Source organism: Aquarana catesbeiana, linkage group LG05, assembly GCF_042186555.1.
Source record: "Aquarana catesbeiana isolate 2022-GZ linkage group LG05, ASM4218655v1, whole genome shotgun sequence".
NCBI classification, from domain to species: Eukaryota; Metazoa; Chordata; class Amphibia; order Anura; family Ranidae; genus Aquarana; species Aquarana catesbeiana.
The window spans coordinates 45,555,211-45,568,272 of NC_133328.1; the positions used below are offsets into that span (position 1 = coordinate 45,555,211).

The following is a 13,062-nucleotide window of genomic DNA, read 5'->3' on the forward strand; positions in this document are numbered from 1 at the left end:
CAATCTTTTACACCTCCCATATTGTTCTTGGACAATCAACATTTGCCTTGACACATTCCGTGGTGATTAGATAAAGGTGGCTGAGCTACCTGTGTGGCTATAATTTCCGCCATTATGGGAGGGGCCCCAAGAGCCTACACTGTGGGTTGCTGGCTGCTGGGCTCTGAGAGTGTCTCTCCCCGGCAGTGCTGTTCCTCAGAGAAGGGGAAGTGTGGGCGGGAAGTTTGAAGCCCAGCAGCCGGAAGAAGAAAGGTGCCAACAGCCAATGCATCTCCATCCACTGTGAAGTCTCCCCCTTCCTTCTCTCTATTGCCTCCCAGTGAGTACTCTAATGTAAGGGGTAATCACTTGTCAGGGGTGTTCTGTGGACTCTGGTGTAAGGGGGGCTTTGGTGAGCAAATACCCCCTTACATTAGAGATCCCCTTACACCAGAGTCCACAGAGATCCCCCTTACAGTGTAAGTGGAAATTCTGCAGACTCTGATGTATGGGGGGCTCTGTGGACTTGGCTGTAAGGGGGGCTCTGCAGAGTCTGTTGTAACGGGGACTCTGCGGACTCTTATGTAAGGGGCGCTCTGTGAACTCCGATGTAAAGGGGGGGCTCTGCTGACTCTGATGTAAAGGGGGGCTCTGCAGACTCTGATGTAAGGGGGGCTCTGCGGATTCTGATGTAAAGGGGGGATCGGCGGACTCTGATGTAAGGGGGGGCTCTGCGGACTCTGATGTAAGGGGGAACTCTTGTGATTAAATCCATATGATTAGAATGTTTTTTATTCACAAAATATGTATATAGTTTATACTACAAAAAAGTGCCGCATTTGGCTTGAAGAAAAGTTGGCAACCCTACCCAAGATGGCAGGAAGGGGGCCCGCTGCAGAACATGTGAAAAGAGTCCATAATAAAAGGCCCAGCAATGGGAGTAAAGGGCCCCAGGATTATTGAGAAGGGCCCCAGACTCGTAAGGAGGGTGGAGGTCAGGGGGGCTCTTCATGGTTTCTTGCACAAGGGCCCTGAAGGTTCTACCCTGTTTCCCCCAAAATAAGACCTAGCGTGATTGTCAGTGATGGCTGCAATATAAGCCCTACTGCCCAAATAAGCCCTAGTTAAAGTCCTTGAAGGTCTTATTTTCAGGGAAGGGCTTATTTTTGGGGAAACAGGGTAGGGCTTATTTGGGGGGTAGGGCTTATATTGCAGCCATCACCGACAATCACGCTAGGTCTTATTTTCGGGGAAACAGGGTAGTTACGCCTTTGTCCAGTTGAATGGGACTAACTACTACTAGGTATAACAGCCAATCAAATTTCACTTTGCTGATGTCAATAGAAGATGATTTCTGATCGCTATGGACAGTTTTGCATGTTGCTCTTTGCCTTCTAGATTCAGACATTTATATTGGCAGTCATTTTGTAGGCTGAGCCTAGAGATTACAGCCTATCATCTTCATAGAAAGTAGAAGTGTTACTCCTGTAGCTTGCAATTCATTAGCATATGTGCCCGAAAAACACAGCTGCCCTTCAGTCTATATGTAGCGATGAAGGATGTGTAAAGGGAAAAAAAAGCCTAAAAAAGAAAACAAATGCAGTCGCCGCATTTAAGCATTGGTAAACTGCAGTATATTATTTTTTTGTGTTTTGTTTTTGGGTTTAATACTGCTTTGACTATCTACTGTTGTCTGGTTTGGAGGTGTAAATCTTGGGACTGGTGGGATTGAAATACAGATCCTTGGACAGCTAAAACTGCCCTCCTCATTTGTATTTCAACTGTGATTTAGCTGATTGCTTGTAGTTCAGCTTACATTTGAAGCAGATAAGAATTGAGAACTCGAATAAGGATCTAGAATGAATAAAACATAAACCAACATCTTCATCATGTTGTGTTTTTCTTCCCCTGTGCAGGCACACATTCTCGTAGATTGTGGAGAAGACAATATGTGCATTCCTGACCTGAAACTTGCGGCGCAATTGTAAGTCTGAATAAATAAATTTCTCTCCGTTTATTGAATGCATGCTTTAAAAAATAAAGGAAACAACTGAGGAAGAGCCGCTATAACTTACTCAGGACCCCAAACTGTGATGTTTGTTTTAACAGGAAATGACAGCACTCGGCAAAATGTTAAACTAATATATACACAGAAGTGAAATTCTACTACAATTTATAGAACAATACAAATGCAGATCACAAAGTAAAATCAAGGCCAAACATCTTATACAGAACAGAATAGTTGTCTTTTTTTTTTTTTTTTACGGAATAATTTTGCCTTTGTATATAAAGATATTTTTCAGGTCCCCTGAGGCCGGGGAGGGGGGGGGGGGAATCTGTAGGCTTAAATAAATCTGTGTAGGACAATCCAAAGAGCCCTACAGAAAGAAGAATAAATAAAAAGTGTCCTAAAGCTAAAGCTGATTTGTTGAAGTTTCCGGAGGCCTACTGTATATATTTAACTGTAATTGTGATTGTTTGTGTATGTCAGTTTAAACCGGCCCGACGGAGCACTGTCTCCAGACGGAATTTAAGTTCATACGCGGTTAATTAGGTAGGCTTAATTCGCACTAAATATTATCATTTGGTGTGGCAGGCTACAAATGATCACTTTGTAATACCCGTTATTTGTTCTATATACTGCGATTATCGAGTTATACTGATGCAAGCTATAGGATGTTAGTGTCCGCCGTATGAGTCAGTGAATGGTTGCAATCATGCCGTTTCCTGATTTAGATAAACATTTGAATACAAAAGGATGTATCCATCTAGAGGGCTAAACCATAAAGGCATTTGGGTTATTTTTAAGTTGTCGTCCACTGTAACCCACCCACAAGCACCAACGTAAACATGCTTTACTGCTTTGTGCTTTTGTCCAGGAAATAATTAAAGTTCAGTGCCGGGGAAACAAGAAAGTTAAATCAGTGAAAAACATTGCCACCATGCTAAAGTCAACTCCGTTTACTATTATCTAAGTTTGATTAAAGTGGTTGTAAACCCTTACAATCCACTTTTTGCTACAGGTAAGCCTATGATAAGGCTTACCTGTAGTTACCCCGGATATCTCCTAAACCTGTAAGGTTTAGGAGATATCCCCTGTATCTGCATGTGCCGACGTCACCGTATGTGGCGTTTGCTTCAGTGAGTGTGTCGTTGCTGGCGGCTCCCGCGCGCATGAGCGGGAATGATGTCATCGCGGCTCTGGCTAATCACAGTGCTGGAGCCGCGATCCCCGGAAGTAACTCTGGGAATAAATGTCGCCGGTCAATGCTGTGTACGGGCACCGCAGCGAGGGCTTCGATCTCAGGTGAGTATTACATAATGAGCTAGTATGCTGTGCATACTATACTAGCTCATTATGCCTTTGTCTTGCAGGTCTTTTTTTTTTTTTTCATGTGGGTTTACAACCACTGTATAACTGGATTCATCAGGCCTCTCACACCGATGTTAGGCTGAAACTGCAGCACCCATGAATTGCAATAAGCTCAAGGAGATGGTGGTGCTTGAACCAAATCTGGTTTTTAGGTTCACATGCAAATCTTTCATACAGTGCATACGGAAAGTATTCATAGCGCTTCACTTTCTCCACATTTTGTTATGTTACAGCCTTATTCCAAAATGGATTAAATTCTGTGCACCGATGCTCTCCATCCAACCTGATGGAGCGTGAGCGGTCCTGCAAAGAAGAACTGCCCAAGAATAGGTGTGCCAAGCTTGTAGCATCATACTCAAAAAAGACTTGAGGCTGTAATTGGTGACAAAGGCGCTTTAACAAAGTATTGAGCAAAGGCTGTGAATACTAATGTACATGGGATTTTTTAATTTTTAATAAATTTGCAAAGATTTCAATCAAACTTCTTTCACATTGTCATTATGGGGTATTGTTTGTAGAATTTTGAGGAAAATAATGAATTTTATCGATTTTGGAATAAGGCTGTAACATAACAAAATGTGGAAAAAGTGAAGCACTGTGAATACTTTCCGGATGCACTGTAACTAAGATTAATGGCAAGTAGGGGCTGAGCTGGCGCACAGCATGTGAGGAGTGCAGGGACAGAGCTCCGTCTGCAGGACTGTGATCCTTACCTGATCCTGTGTTAGCAGCACACAATTTTGGAGCTGAGTTGCTGGGGTTGTGTGCTGGGACCTCCAGGGAACCTCCAAGGATGGTCAAATACGGGCCCCCCAGGCCACAAACGCCGGGAGAACGACTGGCCCGCTTTGCCTGGGGCTCTCAAAATGGCGATGGAGACCGGGAGGAAGAGGAATGGCCACTGCTCCAGAGGTCTGTGGAGAATCCATAGCCAGCGTCTTCCCCCACCGGACTGGGTGAGTCCCAGACCCCAGAGGGGATATATCCAGAGGAGAGGGAGATCACTAGACAGATTAAATGACCACATGGTCAGAGCTGGTAGGGGGGTGGAGGAGGAAGATGATCCATCCCTTACATAGATAATAGTTGCAATACAGAGATGTCAGAACAAACTGATTGATCACTTTGGGGAACCTAAGATGGAGTTCTCATTCATGAAGCATGATATGCAGAAACTGAAGGAAAAGCCTCAGGCTGCAGACCATTGCATTGCCTCCCTGGAAGATACTGTCAGGCCTCTGGACACTGCTGCGCAGGTAACTAGATAAACCCTCTCTGAACACACTTTAAAGATGGCTGACATGGAGGACCGCATGAGAAGGAATAATATACGGCTGGTGGGGTTCCCTGAGTGGGTGGAGGGGAGACATCCCGAAGAATTTTTGGAGAACTGACTTGGAGAGCACCTGATACTTTCACCAAAATGTTTGCTATTGAAAGGGCCGTGCTCCGCCAAAGAAAGCGCCTCCCAGATCTATGATAGCAAAGGTATTACATTTCTGTGACTGGGAGAATATTCTGAAGGGAGCTAGGGCTGACCCTGAGCTGGAATTTAATGGCTACCGAATATCCATTTACCCTGACTTTTCAGCTGCCACTCAGAAACAGAGGGCTTCATTTCAACCAATAACGAAGCGGCTTAGGGATCTTAACTTGATCTACAGTATGATATATCCTGCAAAACTGCGCATTGTGGAAAATAGAAAAGCCTACTTTTTCACTACTCTTACTGAAGCTTCAGAATGGCTGGATGCCAGGGGTCGCCCACGGGGTGAAGCCTCTTCCCGTCCTCCCTGACAATCTATGAGGAAGCGATAGACCGGGAGAAACGTGGTGTTGAAAGTGCCTGATGTTTTTTCTTCTTTCCTTTTTTGTTGACATTTTATCCCCTGGGTAACATTCTGCCTAGGATTCACAACCAATGTTCTATTTTCCCTAGCAGCTCAGAAACCTGAGTGACATGCTATAAAGGCATATAGTATTTGCTGCCTGAATATACCGTATTTTTCGGATCATAAGACGCACTTTTTTCCCCAAAAAATATGGGGGAAAATGTCTCTGCGCTTTATGGTGTGAATATATGACAGGCACCTCCCCCCGCCACTGCCGGCAACGCCCCCTGCCACCGCCGCCACCACCCACCGCCGCTACAATAAGTCACGCATCTGTTACCTCTTTTGATACAAGGTTATGGGAGCAAAATGCCTGGCATGTTGGGACTGGGTGTGGGGAGGGGGGTGGGGGGATTGGGGAAGTTTTCATTGTTGGGGAAAATGTACTTGTGTCTGGCTGGGATTATCTATATTCTGTGTGGGTGCAACAAGTCCTTTAACGTTATGCTGCTACTATGCTCTTTATGTGCAGGAGGGGAACTCTGGGCCCCTGATCTTTTGGCTCCCTGAGTGCCAGAGGGGAGTTCACCTGCTTTATGCTTCATTGCCATGGAGATGAGTCTTAGGGTTTTGGCCTGGAATGCCAGAGGCCTTAATTCCAAATTTAAACGCTCACTGATTTCTGTAATGTGATGTACTGTTCTTTACTACACGCTAACTAGACTATGCCGAATGCGTAGGAGGGACTCTGCAGTCTGTCATAAATGTATGGGGGCGGAGGGGACCTTCATCCATATGGTATGGGAATGCCCTAGAATAAGACCGTTGTGGTCTCAAGTGACTGAATTTATTTCTGATAACTTTGGACTACCTAATATACTGTATGCTCCCCCTTGCATTGCCTCCTAGGGGTCTTTGACCAGGAAGAGATGAATGTATACACTAAACTCTTTTTTAGGATCTTATACTTTGGTGTAAGAAAACTGATAGCCCAGCACAGTGGTGTAGTGGATAGCACTCTTGCCTAGCAGTAAGAAGGGTCGCTGATTCGAATCCCAACCACGACGCTACCTGCCTGGAGTTTGCATGTTCTCCCTGTGCCCACGTGGGTTTCCTCCAGGTACTCCGGTTTCCTCCCACACTCCAAAGACATGCTGGTAGGTTAATTGGATCCTGTCTAAATTGTCCCTAGTATGTATGAATGTGAGTTAGGGACTTTAGATTGTAAGCTCCTTGAGGGTAGGGACTGATGTGAATGTACAATGTATATGTAAAGCGCTGCGTAAATTGATGGCGCTATCTAAGTACCTGAAATAAAATAAAAAATATATAGGATGACGTATGAGGCTAGGGGTGCCCCCAAGAAATTCAGAAAGGTATGGTTTAGATGGGTGGACTCCAAGAACACACTGGAGGAAGAAGGAACCTAGAGTTGTGGGCGTATCTAAGAGCGTAATCCCAATGGCAGAGCTCAGCCAGAGGATGGGAGTATGAGCATAATGATTGGACGAATGAAATACTGAAGTTAGAAGGGTGTAGTAGGCTGTAAAACCATATCCCATTGCCCATGGCTTTCTAAAATAAACATTGAAATCCCTGGGGGGGTGTTTGGGGTTCAGCCCTTCACGGAATAGAGAGAATGGGCTACTTCTTTCGCCTAAGGGGCAAGTTGGGGGGGGTGGGGGGTGGTTGGTTGAACTGAATGGTTTATACTGTTTAAAAAAAAAAGAGAAACTATTCTGAGGTGCAGGGTAGGGTTGGAGATCCAGGACATTATGGTTATGGAATGCTGATGGTTATATTGTTATCTGGATCATTGTGGAATTCACTGCTGACTATAATTGATGTAATATCTACCCGATGTCTTGTATGTTTAATTCTTTGATATGCTAGATAAAAAAACTTTTTGAAAAAAAAAAAAAAAGATTAATGGCAAGTGATATGTAGATAATTAGTTATGTTTTGCTGTTGCCATTTTCAAAGCATGGTTTTCAGTGCTGTAGATGAGTTACAAAGCAAAGGTTTCCATACCTGGATTTAAAGTGAAACCTGTGCTTGTCCAATGCAAGACAAAGCAACAGGTTAGCTTAAAAGCAGCCACACCAGCAGCTCATACCTTCCCTTTACTCCCCATCACTCAATTCAGCTATTGGGAGGGAAGAAAAATACTCAGTAATTTCAAGTATAAAGATCATGTGACTTACTGTCATGTCCCTGGTCCTGAAGCCAAAATGCTAAGAGGGCTCTCCTTGCGGCTCGGTGTCCCTGGAGGTGGAAACAAGGGAAAAGAAGCCCAAAGAAGCAGGGATTGCCGGCTGTGCCACCGATAAGAAATGTAGGTATGGAGATCTCTCTGCAGGTGGATACCAGATGAGGTAGCAGTAGGACCCAGAAGAGATGATGGTTATTGCAGGCTGCATACAGTAGGAAGCAGGTTGCAGTAGTAAGTGCAGCAGGCTGCATACAGCAGGTAAGTATTAGAAGCTGGAGCAACAGGTGAGTACTGCAGGTAGGTACAGCAGGCTGGGCAAAGCAAAAGGCGTAGTCAGGGATGGTTGCAAAGGTCAGTGAGCCAGTGGTCAGCAGACAGGAGATCAGGGACGTGGTCAGGCATACACAGGACAGGAAACAAGAGCAGATCTGTGGGCAATCCGAGGTCAGAGCCGGGAGAGAGACAAGAGGTATCCAACGGCAAGCCAGGTCGTTAACGAGTGATCAGAAGCATGGGCAAAACAAGGGAACAGGAAGCTGAAGACCAGTCAGCAGTATCCATGTTCAACAGTTACTCTTTCAATCACTTGCCGATCAGCCGCCGCAGGTTTACTGCGGCAGAATGGCACGGCTGGGCGAAACGACGTTATGTTACGTCGCTTCTCCCTGTGGCCACTAGCGCCGCCCGCTGCTCTCCCCTGGAGCCGGTGTGAGCGCCCGGCAGTCACGATCACCGCCGGCCTCCCGCGATCGCTGCTGACACACCGAGAACCAGCATCTGTGTGTGTAAACACAGTTTCCGGTTCTCTGAGTGGAGAAGAGACAGATTGTCTGTTCATACAGAGTATAAACAGCATTCTGTCATCTCCCCTACACAGTCCCCTCCTCTTTTTCAGTTAGAACACACACTAGAGAATACAATTAACCCCTTGATCGCCCCCTAGTGTTAACCCCTTCCCTGCCAGTGACATTTTTACAGTAATCAGTGCATTTTTATAGCACTGATCACTGTATAAATGCCAATGGTCCCAAAAATGTGTCAAAAGTGTCCAATGTATACGCCATAATGTCGCAGTCCCAATAAAAATCGCAGATCGCCGCCATTACTAGTAAAAAATAAGATAATAAAAATGCCATAAAACTATCCCCTATTTTATAGACGCTATAACTTTTGCGCAAACCTATCAATATATGCTTATTGCGATTTTTTTACCAAAAATATGTAGAAGAATACGTATCGGCCTAAACTGAGGAAAAAAAATGTTTTTTTATATATTTTTGGGGGATATTTATAATAGCAAAAAATAAAAAATATTGCGTTTCTTTCAAAATTTTTGTTTATAGCGCAAAAAATAAAAACCGCAGAGGTGATCAAATACCACCAAAAGAAAGCTCTATTTGTGGGGAAAAAAGGACGTCAATTTTGTCGTTCGAACGCGCAATTGTCAGTTAAAGCGGCGCAGTGCCGAATCGCAAAAATTGCTCTGGTCAAGAAGGGGGTAAAATCTTCCAGGGCTGAAGCGGTTAAAGACCAGAGGGCGACAGGATCTGTCGCGCATTGCATGTACCGACACCTTTGCCTCAAATACGTGTGCGCGCATTCCTTGCAAACGGACGCAGCCATATTAGAAATTGCCCACCCTGCCAGGCCTACAGGCAACTCTCCCCCAGCTAGTCTCCTGAAATTTACCAATCTTTTCCTGATGTGCTGATGATTGGAGTTTAGCTGCTCAAACATTTAACACATGAGGGCAGGAAGGTAGTTCTCAACACTGTGTAAGCTCCAGGTTTTTGACTCCAAGAGCTTCCTCTCTTTTACTACTAGTGGCCCAACAGAGCATTAGGATAGCGAAAGGAAGATAAGTATGTGCAGCTGGAGGGGCCATCAGTAAAGTGTATTGGTTGCTTTCCCATAAAAGGGGCACAGCAGAGATTCACATAAGCTAAAACTAGTACTCCAGCCAGTGTGTATGTGTGACCTGGGTTTCTCGCCTACACATTGTAAGGGATTTCAGGGTTTGTGTCTGCTTTGAAGACAACAGACTTTGGTTTCTCAGGTCTTAATAAGTTCAACCTGGGTCCTGGAGCCCAGAGGCTCTGTAGATCTTTGGGAAAGATACAGCCTTCATTCTTAGGTCCACATTTTCCTGTTAGCCAAACCTCATTATTAGTCACAGCTGCTCACAGGCTTTTATATACAGTATGTGAGCTGTCTGATGCTCAGGGCTCTCTCTCTCTCCTTTATATATTTGAGCTGACTAATGCTATGACTTTCCCTCTCTCTCTCTCCTCTTTGTATGTGTCAGCTGACATATACTCAAGGCTCTCTCTCTGATGTGGGAGCCTGCTGCTGGGTGAAAAGGCTGAGTGCTGCTAAATCACAAAAACAAGTACATGTGTTGCCTTTTTGTTTTTAGTTTTTATGCTAAAGACAGACAGCATTGAACTGTGGGCACCTAAAGAATAGAAAACAGTCTGCGCTAATAGACAATCAGGCAGCTAGCAAAGGAACCAATATATGCTAATTCCATCAAATTCAGAGATAGAATGCAGCACTGCATTCTATCTCTAAACTGTGTGTACCGCCTTGCTGAATAAAGGACAAAAAGAGAGCGGTCTGGGTACTGTCTCATTGATATGACACAACTCCATCCCTATAAATCATATAGTACAAAAAAGAGAGGTTCGCCCGTGGGACTTTAAATGAGTTGGTCATAGAGGTCATAACGAATGGTATAAAGTTTTATTGAATTTCCAAAAACATGATGAAAAATGAACATAAAAACATCATAAGACATCGTTTGACCATTGAAATGTTAATTACAATAGTATGGTACATAATATACATATACAACTTTTGTACTCGACGCGTTTCGCAAGCTCCGTTCACTTCCTCAGGAGTTGGTGTATATGTGAAATATCTAAAAGATAGTAGGTATCAGTAAAATATGACATTCAATGGTAGTTATGGTCAAAAAAGAAGTATGTGGCTTCATAGAAGCCTCCCATACTTACATATGGTCAAATGGTCCATAGGACTGACTTGCAAAAGCAGCAGCGGAAAATCCTCCACACGGGAGCTGAAGAGGCGTAGCCCGCAGCAACCAGAGCAGGGGCCCAGCAGAGGGCGGACATGGCAATTGCTGAATAAAAGTACAGGACAAACATGCTTGGACTTTTTTTAGATGTCCCTGTCTCGCACACGGATTACTGCTGCCACTAACAGTTGAACCTTTATATAAATTAAACAATGCTATTCAACTTTGGTGGCTGTTTGGTGACTTTTTTTGACAGCTAGAGCTGTGTGTTCTGTACATTATATTTTATATGATTGATTACATTGATGCAGATGATATTCTGAATTATTTTTAAAGTCAGCTTTTACTGAGAGAAGTTTGCCATGGCTGATGTGCTTCTGAAAATGTATACTTTCTGGGCTGCCAAGTAAGCATGCAGCCAGTGAAATCAGAAATCCCAGTCTGCATGTCTTTTCTGGATCACTGGCCCATAAATTACTGATGTAATTGGATTGGCATACCAGCCGGGCAACATAGAATACCTGAAAATGCAATCTTTCTAATAGAATTGGGTTTCTTCTTCAGTCATGATAAGGGTGCCACGCCATGATCATGCATACTTACTGCCTCACTATTCAGGCTAAACCAATTTAAATCTAGGACAAAAACTTTTGGGAAACAGAAGTAAAGTTGTGAAAATCAAAGCAAACCTCATGGAAAAAGAACACGTTAGCTATACAAAATGCCGCAAATAGTTTTTGTTTTATTAATTCTCAAGTCAACTCTCCTCCTGAAATAGCCATGTGCTGAAATAATAGGAAGAGCCCCATCACATCGGAGTCCTGTCTCTTTCAACTTCAAAGCACAGTTTGTCCCTCGACACACCCCCTCAGCATTCCGGGCAAGCATGTGACCGTGCTTTGATATGGAGCCATGTAGATCTCCATAGTGTTAAGAGGCACAGAAGCAGCTTCAAGATGCAGCTCCTGCTGGATTAGAACATGAGGACTTGGGAATTTACCATATGTTTCTTTTTTTCTCTCTATAGATATTTACTTTGATCTGCTTAGATCACTAATACATTAAAAGTTTTCTCTTTCCTTTAAATGTAAAGTGTGCCTGTTATACATTCACAGTGCAAGCAGAGTTATAACCACTGATACTGCTAACTCCGTCCTAGTGGCCCGATGGTCAACTTTTGCTTTGGATGCTCGGTTGGCTATGAAGACATGAAGGAATTATTTGCATAGTTGTAGGCCCAATCCTAAAATGAGGAGTAAACTCCTTGGTTTTTATTTTGAATGGAAGTGATGACATAAATATCTTCTGCTTTGAAAATACAATGCTGTCCTGAATGTTGATTATTTCTTTTGACCCTCCATACCATGCATGAACTGGCTACTGGCCTAACTTAGTACACCCATGCTGTAGCTCATAAAGCCAAGGTGTAGAAGCATATTTTTTTTGGGGGGGGGGATTGCTAAAGAAGTGATGCCAATACCTTCTGTTTTAACGAGGCACATTGTACAAGCAGCAAGGTAGCTCAGGTAGTTTTCATCACAGTTCCCAGAACTGAGAACCTAGCACTGAGAACTGGTGTGCATAATGTAGCTGGCCAAAGCTTTGGCCAAATAAAGAAAACATCCATTATACAAATTCAGCCTCCTTAAAAACACTTAACACTACCCTACCAGAACACCTAGCAACTAACCAACCCCCCCCCCCCCCCCCCCAACAATAAACCCTTACCCTATCCCTTAACAGGGGTGTTATCTGTATGGAGTAGACCTGTGTGCAATATCAATGGTTGGGCCCACTTCCTCAGAAAAAAGTGGCTATGTGTTTTTTTATTACAGGTACCGGTACTTATATACTGTCAATTTATACAGCACTTTTACATATACAGTATATTCACACCAGTCCCTGCCTTCAAGCAACTTGCAATCTAAGGTCACTAACTCACATTCATACATACACATAGTAGGGTCAATATAGACAGGAGCCAATTAACCTACCAGTATGTCTTTGGAGTGTGGGAGGAAGCCAAAGTACCCAGAGGAAACCCACACAGGCACAGGGAGAACATGCAAACTCCAGGCAGGTAGTGTTGTGGTTGGGATTTGAACTGACGACCCCAGTGCTGCTAGGTGGAAGCGCTGACTGCACTGAAGTGGTGGGGATCAGTTTCCAAGAAGCATACTGTTTGTATTATCTCTTTGTGTTAGTATGGGTTAATTCTAGGTGCTCTAATCTGACTCCTTCTCATAGTCCATAAACACAGCATCAGTTTAACAGGCTGCCTCTCAAAAGGCATTAAAAATGTATATCTGTGATTGCGGACAGGACAGTCAGAGCCCTTGAGCCCCCCACTCAACCCCCTACTCCAGGATATATGCATACCTGAGAACTTATATGGTCAAATATGTTTTTATTAAGGTTTAGTAAAACACAGAAATGAGCCTATGGGATGCACATTTGTAGATGAATAAGCTTGGGAACCAACAAGGTTGAAACATTCGATTTATCCATATACTGTACATAAAACAAGAAGCATTATATGGTAAATCAAACATATGGTAAATAAATACCTCCCAACTTTTAGAGATGGGAATGAGGGACACCTATCAGCAAAAGTATTCAGGCATAGGAC

The 13,062-nt window shown here is 43.8% G+C and overlaps 1 protein-coding gene across 1 annotated transcript in view; it reads left to right on the forward strand.

The window, feature by feature from the left end:
• The window catches only part of ITGA8 (integrin subunit alpha 8), a 239,603-nt gene that overhangs the window by 156,412 nt on the left and 70,129 nt on the right, over positions 1 to 13,062 (forward strand). Inside the window, exon 19 of the mRNA XM_073629668.1 lies at positions 1,896 to 1,963. Within this exon, the coding sequence (XP_073485769.1) occupies positions 1,896 to 1,963 (68 nt within the window). The remainder of the gene's footprint in view (positions 1 to 1,895; positions 1,964 to 13,062) is intronic.